We start from the raw sequence: 14,982 nt of genomic DNA, 5'->3' as shown, positions 1-14,982 counted from the left end.
GATGACATCCTTGTTCTAAAAAGTCCCTCCTTCAGAAATACATAACAAGTTCTGATTGGGCCAGCAGTTCCTGTGTTGTTATTCGACACCAGCTTTGTACACGCTCCCCTCCAGGAAACACAATTGGGCTAGTTTTGAGAAGCAAGTGGGCAGGAGCATGTGCTGGAGATGTACTTATAATCACAGGAGCGTTTTTACTGAAGAGATGCGCATGGAAAACGCATTTGATTTTTTTGCACAGCCCTAACATCTAGTTAACAAAGCTAAACAGCTTTGCCCTTTGTGTTATAAGTTACAGAAACTGTTAAACGCACCAACTTAAATAATAAAATACACTTACCGGCTGTGGTCCATAAACAATGCCTTCTCCAGACAAAAAGGGAACTGCTCCATCTTTCAAGAATAATCTTTGTGCGAATCCGGCATTAAACTGATTGAGATTGAGGAAGCTGTCCTCAGCTAAATGTGCAGCACATAGTTTTACATGTGGATTATAATTTTCGGGAACCAAGTTAAACATAAATTGTAACCATTGATCTCTAAGTGCAGCGTCTCTGGGAAGCCCAAACAAAGGTGATTGGACTCCGAGATGAAAATAACAACGTTTCAACGACATGGCGACAAACACAAATGCAGCTCTTCCTCAGTGCAACAAGACCACGCCCCCTTTTTGTGTATTCATATGGGCGGAGGTTAGTCAAAAAACTTTTTAGTGACATCATTACTGCAGGAAATAGAGGGATGTAGTCCAAACGGGTCATTTGTTGTAGGCGAATTCTGTCAAATAAAATATCTCGCTTGACATTTTACAGATATTATTTATACTCTAACAAGAACATTACACACTAACTAAAGTTTAAAACATGGGATCACGAAGAACAGGACCTTTAAATTATTATATATATTTTTTTACTTATATTTCAATTACAAAGTTGTATGTTCATTTGTTTTTGTTTTTTAATATTTGCCAATGTTTGTTTCAAGGCATGTTTTCCCACCAGAAAATAGTAGAGTAGTGCTAATTAACTGTTAATTGTCAAAAAAATAGATGCCGATTTTGGTATTGCATTGCCAGAAGTGCCTGTAAGCATAATTATTATGTGTTGCTCTGGAATACTTGAATTTAATTGGTCAGTCGTGGCAACCAGTGTCTCTTGTATCACTCTGCAGTCTCTTTCCTCTAATATTAAAAAATATTCTGATTTAAATTCAGATTATTCTATGAGTATTTTTGTCAAATTCATAAAATGAATACGCTCACTGGAGTATCACAATCATAAATCAGACACAATGTATATTTTGTTGTGTGTGCAAACATGAAGCACGTCACTATAGAAAGACGTGTTGTCTATTTACTGCCTTTATATTTTTTAGCATCACATGCATGTTTGTAGTTTGGTGTTTGTCTGCTTTGACCATTAACATGAACAGCATAAAAAAAAAAATAATGTAAGCTAAAAGGTCCATTTCACCCCGGAAGAAGAAATGAACGGCTTTTGTATGACTGCCAGCCATAATGATTTATAATTTGAGGCTGATGTATAATGGCCAAGCGAGTAGAGATCTAAAAACAAATACAAGCTCCTCATCCCCTCATTAATCAGCTACTTTTTTTAGATGCTCATTTTACAATAAACAACCACTTGAAGTGTGTGTGTGTGTAAGAGCTTTGGGCAATGATATTTAACACAGGAAACACTCTATTGAGATATATAGACTATTATTGGACTGTTAATCAAATTATAGCAAGGTCATTCATTCACAACAGAAAGTGATATGTAATGAATTTTTCCTTCTCCTAACCAATTTAAATTGCTTCTAATTCATCCTCTCATGTGCTATTCTCATTCCCTCTCCCATCCCCTTATTAATTATGTTTTAGCCCAGGCACTAAATTTAAGACTTTCCTTGTAATGTGCTGAAAGTCTGTGACACCACTGACCTTTTCAGCCCATAGCGGTTTCTTGCAGGCCAGAATCCCTGTAAATAAGAACTGATTCCAGTGTCATACAATTCAAATATATATTTAAAGATGGAATAATGCATTTGATTATCAATTAGTATTCATAATGGATGAAGTGGCATTAAACTACAGCTTTTGATTAATGACCTTAGAACAGAATAAAACAATAATGTTTCTCTTTGGCCATCAAAATTTAATTAGCAAACCTCTGCCGGCTGTGAGATTTTTTCTGTTTCTAGTGTTAAGCCTGCCAGCTTTTTTCCCACTCTCTTGCTCACAGTCGTGTAGGCACACATGTGTTTGCAAATGTGTGTTTGTTTCTGTGCACGTACCCCAAGATAATTGTTTTTCATGCTCTTTTGCATTAAAGTTTATCATTGTGTATTCAAACACAGTAAGTCTTGTGTTAGGTTTTCCTTATCATATACATTAGATTCAAGGAAGCTGCTAATCTGAGGGAGCATCTGACCCATGGTTAGTCAGCCTTTCTTAAAGTTGCATTCCAATTGCCGTCACTGAGATGCATTTATTCACTTTACTGCCCCCCTTTTTATCATGAGCCCTGTTTTGTTCTAAAGTATGAATTTTCAATTGGTGTTTTTCCAACCCAGTGACTATAATTCATGGCAATAAAGGGATTCTCTCAGAAAGAAAACAGACCATTGAAATGTGTATTCTTTGTGAATATAGGATTTAGATAAACCAGTACTGTTGTGGTTTGTCTTTCTCAGATGCCTACACCAACAATGAGGTTGTCTACATCTGGACAGCAGATGATGAGAAATCTGTTTCTGTGGCTCCTGATGGTTCTAGACTCAACCAGTATGACCTGTTGGGCCATGTCATTGGCAAAGAGACCATCAGCTCCAGTACAGGTAATTACATTTCTCCTTTTTGCCAGTGGAACTGATTACTTAGTGAAATTAAAGCAGCCAAAAAGAGCTAATGAAGGTGATTATTATAATCTAGGCAAATGGTAGCAAATTAATTAGTTTAACTTATAACATAATTCCCAACATTGCATTTCTGTTTTATTGTGTCATTTACTATTATGTCTATTATTTACTAATTATACACATACATAATAGTAAATAATGCATTGAAAAAAAGAGAGAGAGAGAGTGCAAAATCAGTTTCAGACCTGGTTCTAATGTATGACACGTTGGACAAAGCAAAAGTGAAGGTAGCCAGGAGACAGAGACTGCTTCAATAATGATTATAATAAAGCAATAATGCAGTTATGATAAAGTGATGAATTGATATATCACTTGGATTTATACGGCATTACAGAATATGTATTATATTGCATATCATGGTAATGGTCAATACCCAACTCATTTTCCTTTTTATACACCACCAAAAATCCTGTATCAACACTGAATGCTATGCAGTCAGCTTTTTAAAAGGTATCAGTGAAGGATATGAAAAACATAACAAACAAAATAAAGTTCAGGCCTGGTCCTCTCTCGTCTTGCACTGTCATCACTTCTCCTTTTATCCTTCTGGAGCTCCTCCATGGGACTTGAGACCGGTGAATAGCTCAAGTGTCGTGCATTATCACTTACTCATCTGGCCTCGCTCCTTTCCCATGGCGCTCGGCCCCGCCCCACTCGGCACACTTTGTTTATCAGGATCTGAGGCATAGTTGCAGATTCATGTTGGATATTGAAAAGCTCTCTTGTTCTTTAACACAGTTTATTTATATGCATGAGTCTGTAATACTCTCTCAGTACATAGTTTTCCTTTTATGAAATATCTCTCTTTCCAGCTGATAACCTGAATTAATTATTTTTGCTTGCTTCCCACATGCTTTACTTTTCTTTCTTCCAGCTTCAACATATGCTTACAACTTCCATGTTTGTCTGTTTGTAAAGTGATTTATCTAACCTGCTTTGCAAGCACCTAGCTTTCTGATTGCTTTCTGCCACATTATGAGTGCACAAGAAAAGTGTGTATGCTCAATATGACAATGTGCTTGTCAAAATAAGAGGTGCAATTCCACATTATTTGCAGTGCACTTCTTCTAAATTCAGTGCAAGGGATATATAAATGTGTGTGTGTGTCTGTGTGTGTGTGTGTTCAATGATGGTTTTTACAGTCACTGATAAAACAAGTCAGGTCAAATTAATTACATAGTGCTTTATGCAATACAGATTGTGTCAAAGCAGCTTTACAGTGTACAGTAAAAACATGTGTCAATAAGTGTCAACACATAGAAAGAAGATACTAGAAAATAGTCAGTTTATCAGTTAAAGTCAGTTCATTGTTGATTCAGTGATGTCATCGTCCAGTTCAGTTCCGTTCATCTTCCAGTAGTATCTGTGTAATCAAGTCAACAATGTTGCCAGACATTGTGTCGCTAAGCATGCCAAACTCAACAGTGGCAAGGATCCAAAACTCCATCAGTGACAGATATGGAGAGAAAAACCTTGGGATAAACTATGTTCAGTTGGGGTGCCAGTTCTTCTCTGACCAGACAATACCAGCATGTCCATATCGGACACTAGTCCATATCGATATTTGATTCATTGTACAGCCCTACTTTAGAGTTATTAATTCAAAAATAGCCAAATTCCATGATGTTCTGCTTTATACAGCAAGTTCCATTTTTGACTCGATTCCGCGATTCGATCCGTGTCACTTTGCAAACACATATGGGGTGAATTTATGAATGAAAGTGTGAAAGTTCTGACACAAAACGAAGTTGTTGCGTATCCACATGCTTTTTTAAGTGGGTATTCGGAAATCCTTGGCCTTTTTTAGTGGGTATACGGCGTATACCTGTGTATCACGTAGACTACACCTCTTAGCAGATGTGTTTTCATTTAGGTTCAACACAATGCGATAGTTTTGCTTAAGGTAGAATGATAAGGCTAATTATATATGAATGCCACTTTCTGAAACAACTTTACACAGTTTTAATAACGTTAATAATGAACACAATATTAACGAAGCCTACCTGTGATGAAATGCCAACTGCACACATACACATGCTTAGTCTTGGGATTCCACAACTTACCCTTGATCATCCTCACATCTTATTGCTTGTAGCCATTTTGTCCTCCTTTTCAGCTCTGTGTGTTTATTAGGAAGAATGTAGAACTTCAATTTATAAGTTGTTAGTTTATTGGCGGTACCGAAAACGACACAGCAACTCTTCGGCATGATTGTCCAGTGTATTTCAATTGGTGCCAAGGCAATGTTCTCACCCATCTCACATTACGGGGCGTTCCTTGGGTTCCCAGACCAACTTTCTGGAAGGTTGAACTTTTTTTTTTTTTTTTTTAATGTTTGTATGGTTCACCCTCTTTACCATATACAAGGTTCACGTCTTGATAACAGCAACATCATCTTTCAGGTTACTTTCACAAATTCCTATAAAAACAAATGTAATATATATAATAAACATTAGCTCACATGTATTGTAAGCTTCTACCTCACATAAGCCTATAAGGTTTAATTAGTAAAATCAAATACCTCAGAAGTTGCATATGCTAACATAACCAAAAATAAAAAAAATTATATATATATAATATATATATACACATACAGTACAGACCAAATGTTTGGACACACCTTCTCATTCAAAGGGTTTTTATTTTCATGACTATGAAAATTGTAGATTCACTCTGAAGGCATCAAAACTATGAATTAACACATTAAATTATACACATAAAAAAGGTGTGAAACAACTGAAAATGTCATATTCTAGGTTCTTCAAAGTAGCCGCCTTTTGCTTTGATTACTGCTTTGCACACTCTTGGCATTCTCTTGATGAGCTTCAAGAGGTAGTCACCTGAAATGCTCTTCCAACAGTCTTGAAGGAGTTCCCCGAGAGATGCTTAGCACTTGTTGGCCCTTTTACCTTCAGTCTGCAGTCCAGCTCACCCCTAAACCATCTGGATTGGGTTCAGGTCCGGTGACTGTGGAGGCCAGGTCATCCATTACTCTCCTTCTTGGTCAAATAGCCCTTACACAGCCTGGAGGTGTGTTTGGGGTCATTGTCCTGTTGAAAAATAAAATGATGGTTCAACTAAACGCAAACCGGATGGAATAGCATGCCGCTGCAAGATGCTGTGGTACCCATGCTGGTTCAGTATGCCTTCAATTTTGAATAAATCCCCAACAGTGTCACCAGCAAAGCACCCCCACACCATCACACCTCCTCCATGCTTCACGGTGGGAACCGTTCACCTTTTCTGCACAACACAAAGACACGGTGGTTGGAACCAAAGATCTCAAATTTGGACTCATCAGACCAAAGCACAGATTTCCACTGGTCTAATGTCCATTCCTTGTGTTCTTTAGCCCAAACAAGTCTCTTCTGCTTGTTGCCTTTCTTAAGCAGTGGTTTCCTATAGCAGATATTCTACCATGAAGGCCTGATTCACACGGTCTCCTCTTAACAGTTGTTCTAGAGATGTGTCTGCTGTTAGAACTCCGTGTGCCATTGACCTGGTCTCTAATCTGAGCTGCTGTTAACCTGCAATTTCTGAGGCTGGTGACTCGGATGAACTTATCCTGCGCAGCAGAGGTGACTCTTGGTCTTCCTTTCCTGGGGCGGTTTCTTTGTAGAGCTTGATGGTTTTTGTGACTGCACTTGGGGACACTTTCGAAGTTTTCCCAATTTTTCGGACTGACTGACCTTCATTTCTTAAAGTAATGATGGCCACTGTACTTAGCTGCTTTTTTCTTGCCATAATACAAATTCTAACAGTCTATTCAGTAGGACTATCAGCTGTGTATCCACCTGCCTTCTGCACAACAGAACTGATGGTCCCAACCCCATTTATAAGGCAAGAAATCACACTTATTAAACCTGACAGGGCACACCTGTGAAGTGAAAACCATTTCAGGTGACGACCTCTTGAAGCTCATCAAGAGAATGCCAAGAGTGTGCAAAGCAGTAATCAAAGCAAAAGGTGGCTACTTTGAAGAGCCTAGAATATTACATATTTTCAGTTATTTCACAGTTTTTTGTTATGTATATAATTCCACATGTGTTAATTCATAGTTTTGATGCCTTCAGTGTGACTCTACAATTTTCATAGCCATGGAGGTGTAAATGCACCCATTGAAGCATTACAATAATCTAACCTTGAGGTCATGAACACATTAATTAACATTTCTGCATTTGACATTGGAGCATAGGTCATAATTTAGATATATTTTTACGATGGAAAATTGCAGCTTTACCAATGTTAGAAACATAATTTCAGGAGAAAAGGCACACCTAGGTTTCTAACTGATGGTGAAGAATTCTGTTAGACATTTTTATGGACCAAATGTGTAAATACTGCTTAAAAATAGAGTAACAATTATATGTATGAATATATCTGAGCTGTCAATTTAACACATTCACTGTATAATTATATACATAAAAATGTATAAATAATAAATGATAAATAATGCATTTAATCATGCTTTCTCGTCCATACGTAAAATTCCTTTATAAGGATTTTCCTTTCTTCTGAGCAATTTAAGTTTATATATACCACCTAATTGCAAGCATGCGTTCTTGCATTCAAAAACAGCTGGATGGAGTGCAGTAAAGTTGAACAGAACGAGAGTTCTCAAGAATTTGATAATATGACATACACACGCACACACATTGGGTTTCCATGTTTTATGGGGACATTCCATAGGTGTTATGGTTTTTATACTGTACAAACTATCCCCTTACCCTAACTCTAAACCTATCACTGACACAAATAATTCTGAATTTTTAGACTTTCATAAAACATTTTTGCTAAAATATACAAAAATATTTTTTTTGTCAATAAATATTTATATACCTTGCAACGTGTACTGTGTAAGGCTAACCGAGACTTGTCTTTGCACTTATATATTGTTGCTCTTTTGTTCATTTGGACTGCTTTTATTGTCCTCATTTGTAAGTCACTTTGGATAAAAGTGTCTGCTAAATGACAAAATGTAAAATTCTATATGAGTTATTAGCTGTTTTTCTCATGGAGGAAAAAAAGATTATCCCCACAAGGTCAAAAGTGACTGGTATTATTATCCTTGTAAGAATATTTCAGTCCCATGATGTAGAGAATCCCAGGACCACTGCACCCCCACCCCATCCCACTATAAAGACATGTTTAAAAACCTGTTTGTATGCCAGAGACAGCTACTTTACTGTCCCCTCTCAGCTGAAATTGAAAAGACAAATGCTCCAGTGTTTGTTTTTAAAGCACCAGAAGCCTGTGTTTATTTTTCATTTTGTCATTTTAATTGTCCTCTGCTCTGCTCCCCAGATCCGGGAGAGAATGCTACCTCTGTTGAAAATTGCTTTTCCCACAGAGATTAGAATTTCAACCTCAGGTCTTGTTAAAGGAATATTTTATACACCTAAAAATGAAAATTCTGTCATCAGGATAATATACTTTACAAAATGCCAGGGGTTTTCTTTTTTAGAATGAGAACTGATAATGAAAATTGCCTACCTTGTCTCATAAAAATAAATACCTCTGTGTTCTTTTTGAGCAACACCATTTTTACATACCTTACTACATGCTGTTTCAAAGAGAAATGTCCAGTGAGTGGGGCTAAAACATGACTTCAATAACCTGTCACTTATTTATTATGTTGATATAGGTACATATTGCTGTGTTTGTATTATGTTGCTTCAGGTACGTATTGCGGTGGTTCAGATTTCCAATATCCGGGGGCTTTCTAAAAGCTAAAGGGGTCATATGATGCAATTTCAAGTTTTTCTTTCTCTTTGGAGTGTTACAAGCTCTTGGTGCATGAAGAAGTTCTGTAAAGTTGGAAAGACTAAAGTCTCAAAACCAAAGAGATATTCTTTATAAAAGTTAAGAGACTGCCATGCCCTCCTAAAATGGCTCATTTAAACACGCCCCCATATGCCTACGTCACTATGTGGAAATATCTGCGTAATGCCGCCCAAATGTTCACACAAAGGTTGAAGCAGCCATGTCAGGGAGATGCTGTGTTTCTAGACGAAAGCAAAAGCAACTTTTGGCCTTCCAAAAGTAGATGCATTTAGGAATCTTTAAGATTATTTACAACAGAACAGCAGCAATTATGCAAAGGGGCATTACTTTTCCGACGGTGCTTGCGGTGTTCGGCCAATCACAATGCACAGGGTCAGTTGGCCAATCAGAGCAGACTGTGCTTGTCAGAAGGAGGGACTTTGTAGAAAACAATGTGTTTGAGAGAGGTGGGGCATAGAGGACCTACAATAATGTACAGTATTTGAAAAATGATGTGTTTTTTGAACATTAAAGCATGTCAGTATATTCGGTCACACCAAATACACAAAATAATGATCTTTAAACAGCATCATATGACCCCTTTAATATGCCCTACACCAGTGCTTCCCAAACCTGTCCTGGAGGACCCCCTGCCCTTCACCTTTTGTATGCCTCCCTTATGTAACACTCCTGATTCCACTCATCAGCTTGTAGTAGAGACTGCAAGAATTAAATTGGGTGTCTGATTAAGGAGACATACAAACTTTGCAGGGCAGGGGGTCCTCCAGGACAGGTCTGGGAAGCACTGCCCTACACCAAACCCAACCTTAAACCTACCCAATAGTGTTAGCAAATGCAAAACTAATATAAAAACACATTTGTTAATGCAGAAATGCCATTTCAGCTTCCTCATATGCAATTTTGAAATGTTCTGTCAACCCGTGGTTATACAGGATTTGAACCGTAGCTCCTCACCTCTCAAGTACATGTCCATACTCTGTGAGCTACCGAACATACCGTCTATGAAAACCAATAGATATGAAGCTGGATATGTGCAATGCTAATTTTAAAAAGCATCAGTATTCTAAATCTCCCAGCATATTAATATTGTTTTGACATAATAAAATGATATTCTTCAAGTAATTGTGCAAAAATGATGCGTTATTAATTGAAACTCTGTAAATTGGTGTGAAAAGAAAAAAAAGGTGACAGAGTTTTACTGCTTCTAGTGCTTATTTATTATTAACTGCAGTAATATTTACTTATTGGTATGTATTTCACGTCTCGCTAAAAAGTGCCCCCCATGTATTTTTATGCCATGAGACTAGGTAGAAAATTGCACATTGCCTAAACCAGAAAGCATTGGTTCTCAAGTGTCTTGTAACTGAATATGTTTGTTGTTTTTGGATTTGGTACACAATTAAAAAAATTGCATTACAAAAATCCAATCTTTTCACAGTCTGCCATTCTTTCAAACCCAAATCTCATGTTATCATCATAGTCTGACATGTAATTTTAAACAATGATTATATGGAGAAAAAATTGTATAATTGCAATATGTAATGAAAGCATTTAATTAGAGCTGTCCACATTAAGGCGATTCAATTTACAATCCTTAATTTAATGCAATTAAAGCAAAATTATTGAAGCATCATTTCTAACCCAGTTTTGCTTCTCTGTTTGCTATCAGTTAATTTTAAGCCACTAAACTCCAAGAAAGTTTTCAGTCAAATGATCCAATAAGCAAATGCATTCAGACAGCACTAATATAAGGGAAACCAAGCTGATTATATCAGAGATTGTTCAGAATCGCAACTTGATTTCTACAAAATGTAAAAAGCTTTTTGCTTTTGCACTGTACATATACTATACAATTCTGAATGTTTTTTTTTTTTTTTAGCATTTCTTTTTTTCTTTCATATGTAGTTATATTGGCTCTGTATATCATTTGGTTCTTTGGTGTCCTTTTTTGGAAAGACAGAAATTAATCTTGAAAAAAAAAGCTTGCAGAAAATACAGATTTTTGAGAATCACCCTTCAATCTTTTGGTTTACTTTGCTGGCTATAGCAAATGATGACAAAATAAACATTTGAAAGAAGATAAATGGTCAATGCTTAATTTCATGAAATGTGCGATTAATAAGTCATTAATCACAGAAAAGGGTGTGATTGTAACTCATACACAGACACTTTGAACCTTGTGGTTATTATGATGTGACATAAAATTGTTTATATGTAACAAGAATTTATTATATCTGGTTAATTATTACAGAAGATGAACATCGCAGTAGTGTCTTCCAGACAGCAATGACAATAAATGGAGAGAAAATATAGACATTTGCAGAAGTCTCCTACTTCTGATATATAATAGACCAGCCACTGAGTAATAAGATTTCCTTTCTTTTGATTTCTGTGCAAATGTTCAAAATTTTGAATAAACATTATATGACTTCAGCAGTCTAAATTGGCCATCCAACCACAAATTTTAAAGACATAATTGCAGCTCCTCAAGCTCTATCAGACCTCCATAGAGAACTAAATGGTAGGGCTTTCAGATTGAGCGATTGTCTCTCACCTCCTTCCCGCTGTTAAGGTCAGAACATCCAATCGGCCCTAACCGTGCTGGGAAAGCACTTGAATCCAACTCCGTCGTTGGCGCTGTGATATACAAGAACCAATCAGTTAAACATTCTCCCCAACACGAGACCCCCATCTCGTGTATCTCAGTTACATGATCATCCATAAATAAAATTCTGAATATTTTAGTCTAATTGTTGCCTCATCAATAATACATATCTCTTATGGTCTTTCTCTTCTCTTTTCTTATTTCTTATATAGGAGAATATGTGGTGATGACAACATATTTCCATTTGAAAAGGAAAATTGGCTACTTCGTGATCCAAACGTATCTCCCCTGCATAATGACCGTCATTCTGTCTCAGGTCTCCTTCTGGCTGAACCGGGAGTCCGTTCCAGCACGTACCGTCTTCGGTGAGCCTTTCTTCTGTTTGTGTACTAATGCACAGATGTGGTCTGCGAGTAATCCAACAAATAATCCGTCCAACGTAGAGCTGCTGTTTACATTATGATCTACATCAAAACATGCTGTGCATTATATTTGTACGGATGCTTTTGTCTTTATCTACCATTATGACACAACAGGAAGCATCAGTAAACAATAGCACTAGAGATTATTTAAAAAGTTTGTCTTCTCTTTGAAAGTTTACCAAATCGGGAAGGTCCTAAACCTGGTTGGTGATGGATTCTGTTTTGAAATCAGCCACAGAATAAAATAATTTCTGATACTTCTCACAAAGCCTTTCTTGATAGAATGCAACAGCACTTCACTGTTCTAAATATTACACTAAACCACAGAAAAAGATATCATATTTTACATCACATTCTTTTTCTATTTATATTGGCAGTCATTTTTAAAGAGAGGCACAGGAATGGAAATTGCTACAGACAGATTCTAAGTGTTGCTGGATGGTCTGTGGATGGTCATGCTCCTTGGCCACCAGAGTTTGCCACCTACTGCCCCTCACAAGGCATAATCCAAAAATTCAACTAGCAACCCTCGAGTACCATAACAAATACGACTAGATTTATAGAATGCATTGAGTCTGGTCAGACACCGCTACATCACGTAGCATCATCAACAACAATGGCAGACTACATGCTTGTGTTCGTGCTGAAGAAGCTACTTACCCTATTAGCTTTACTAAAGAACGATCTAAAATTACTAAAGCAAAACATTTTGTATACAGTGTGCAAGGTTTATGCACATTCTGTAAGTCTTCTTCTCCAGTTTTAGTGTATCTCTGCAGCAGAATTACAGCACCACATACTGGTCTGGCATGTAAATTACATCAAATTTAGTCAGTTTTAAAGGGATAGTTCACCCAAAAATCAAAATGATGTCATTAATAACTCACCCTCATTTTTTTTCCAAATCCGTGAGACCTCCTTTTATCTTTGGAACACAGTTTATGATATTTTTGATTTAGTCCGAGAGCTCTCAGTCCCTCCATTGAAACTGTGTGCACAGTATACTGAAGCATACTGATTTTTGAAGCATCGAAAATACATTTTGGTCCAAAAATAGCAAAAACTACGACTATTCAGCATTGTCTTCTCTTCCGTGTCTGTTGTGAGAGAGTTCAAAACAAAGCAGTTTGTGATATCTGGTTCATGAACGAATCATTCAATGTAACCGGATCTTTTTGAACCAGTTCACCAAATCGAACTAAATCGTTTTAAACCTTTCACGTCTCCAATACCCATTAATCCACAAATGACTTAAGCTGTTAATATTTTTAATGTGATGTGATGTTTTAGAAAACATATGTGCTTGTGTGTACTAGTTCATTATATGAAAGAGGACACTCATTGTTTGCAGCTGATGCTCTTAATGTTGAACTGCTGGCAAACTTGCCTTCTTTTTGAGAAGAAAAGTAGGGTCAACCATTCGGTTTCAGGCTGGGAGGGCAGAACTGAGAGGAGCACAAAACACCAACACACACAGCAGTAAGGGAACTAAAACAACAATAGTAAGTATATGCAAAATCCATAACAAGCCTAAAACACAACTGCAAAATGTAGCACAGCAAAGTGTGTACACGGCATAAAACAAACCAACAGACAATGAAGCAGGATAACAAAATAAATAGAGATGAAGCACACAAGGCACAGATTAGAAAAAAAAAAAAGGTTAAACATGGACTAGATAATGACTAAACGAGGGGGCATGGTAAAGGGATACAGAGGGGAGCACATGGCCAACATAAACAAGACAAACCTGTGCTCACACACAGAACAAACATTAAATAAACAAGGACAAAACTAACTGAGCTGCCAGGACCCGACAATTCTCACCTGACATCTTCTAGTTTTCTTCCCCATCTCTCCTTTTCAAAGTCCTCCAATGTTTCTACACATATACTAAAGTTAGTATTTCCCTTCAGTAAATATTGAATAATGCTGGTTATGTTCTTGTACTGACACTTTTCTTTATTCATTGTTGTCTTTTATCTTGTGCTAAATCCATAATTTTCAAGCTAAAACTAATACATGCAGTGTGGCTTTGTGCTCAGGTGTATAGTCATATTTCATCTATTCCATCGTATTCTTTGGGGCCTACCTTCAAAATTATCCTTTGCACACCCACAACTTTCAAGACAGACTCTTTAGAATTGGCGTTCAGCCCACACATTTTTATATATCTACTACCAGTTTTCTGAAACATGCATTGCTATTTCCTTTGCTTGTACTTTTTTCTGTTATTTATTTATTTTTATTTTTATTTTTTTTACTATTAATCTATTAATTTATTAAAAATAAAAACATAAATGTATAAACTGATTCACTGCTAATTAATGCTCTAAAACTACTAAAAACTTTTGAGTTTTATTAGTTTTTATAAAGTTGACAGGATGTTCATTTAATAAATCAGAAATAGATGAAGTGAATATATGTGGTGAGTATATCACATGCATGAGTTGACTTTCTCTTTATCTGTGCTTTATGTGAAAGTGCAATAATCCAGATAAAATGTATCATTTGATAACAATCATGATCAATAATAGTGGATCATTTTAAGCAAAACCATTTTAATTGACTAAAACTACACTAAAATTCCTAGACTTTAAATACATATAAATAAACATGATATGTTGTCTAATTAGGGTAAAAAATAAAACTGGTGTTTGCTCTAAATCACAAAGACTAAATTAAAAATGTCTTACAAAGTGTTTGGCTTAAAGCCGAAGATGAAGGTGAAAGGTTTAGTTCACCTGAAAATAAAAAATCAGCTTACCTTCAAGCTGTTCCAAACCTGTATGAATTTCATGCAGGTTTGGAACAACTTGAGGGTGAGTAAATGATGAGTGAATTTTCATCTTTGGGTGATCTATTCCTTTAAGAAAAACCCTCTGCCTAAATAGGGTAACCAGTCCCAGTTGAGTCTTAATCAAATGAACATATTCCGAAATAGGAGACTAGTTGTAATTCAGAAGAGAGTTGGCCAAGTTAATTTAGAAGAAACATCTAAGATACAAGGCTGCTAATTTCCTTTTTGTCAAAAGAATAAAAAGATGTGAGTGTGTTGAATTATTCATAATTAGTATCATCTCATACATATTTTTATAAAGACAAGTGGGAGGTTATATTGTACCGATTTCCCATTACCCAAGTTGTGTCTATAAACGTGACTAATCAGCAGTCACACTCTGTGTATGAATCTCATCATGAACTAGTCACTGCTCTTCTGTGGAGAAGCCCCAGCAGACATGCTCTACACCT

General features: G+C 36.5%; 1 protein-coding gene across 2 annotated transcripts in view; it reads left to right on the top strand.

The window, feature by feature from the left end:
- gabra3 (gamma-aminobutyric acid type A receptor subunit alpha3) overlaps positions 1-14,982 on the top strand; it is a 215,191-nt gene that overhangs the window by 173,367 nt on the left and 26,842 nt on the right. For both annotated transcript variants that reach the window (XM_026234254.1, XM_026234255.1), the window contains exons 7-8: positions 2,695-2,838; positions 11,521-11,673. In XM_026234254.1, coding sequence (XP_026090039.1) covers positions 2,695-2,838; positions 11,521-11,673 — 297 coding nt within the window. The remainder of the gene's footprint in view (positions 1-2,694; positions 2,839-11,520; positions 11,674-14,982) is intronic.

The sequence above is a fragment of the Carassius auratus genome, chromosome 46 (assembly GCF_003368295.1).
Source record: "Carassius auratus strain Wakin chromosome 46, ASM336829v1, whole genome shotgun sequence".
NCBI lineage: Eukaryota > Metazoa > Chordata > Actinopteri > Cypriniformes > Cyprinidae > Carassius > Carassius auratus.
This window is presented reverse-complemented; position numbering and strand designations above follow the sequence as displayed.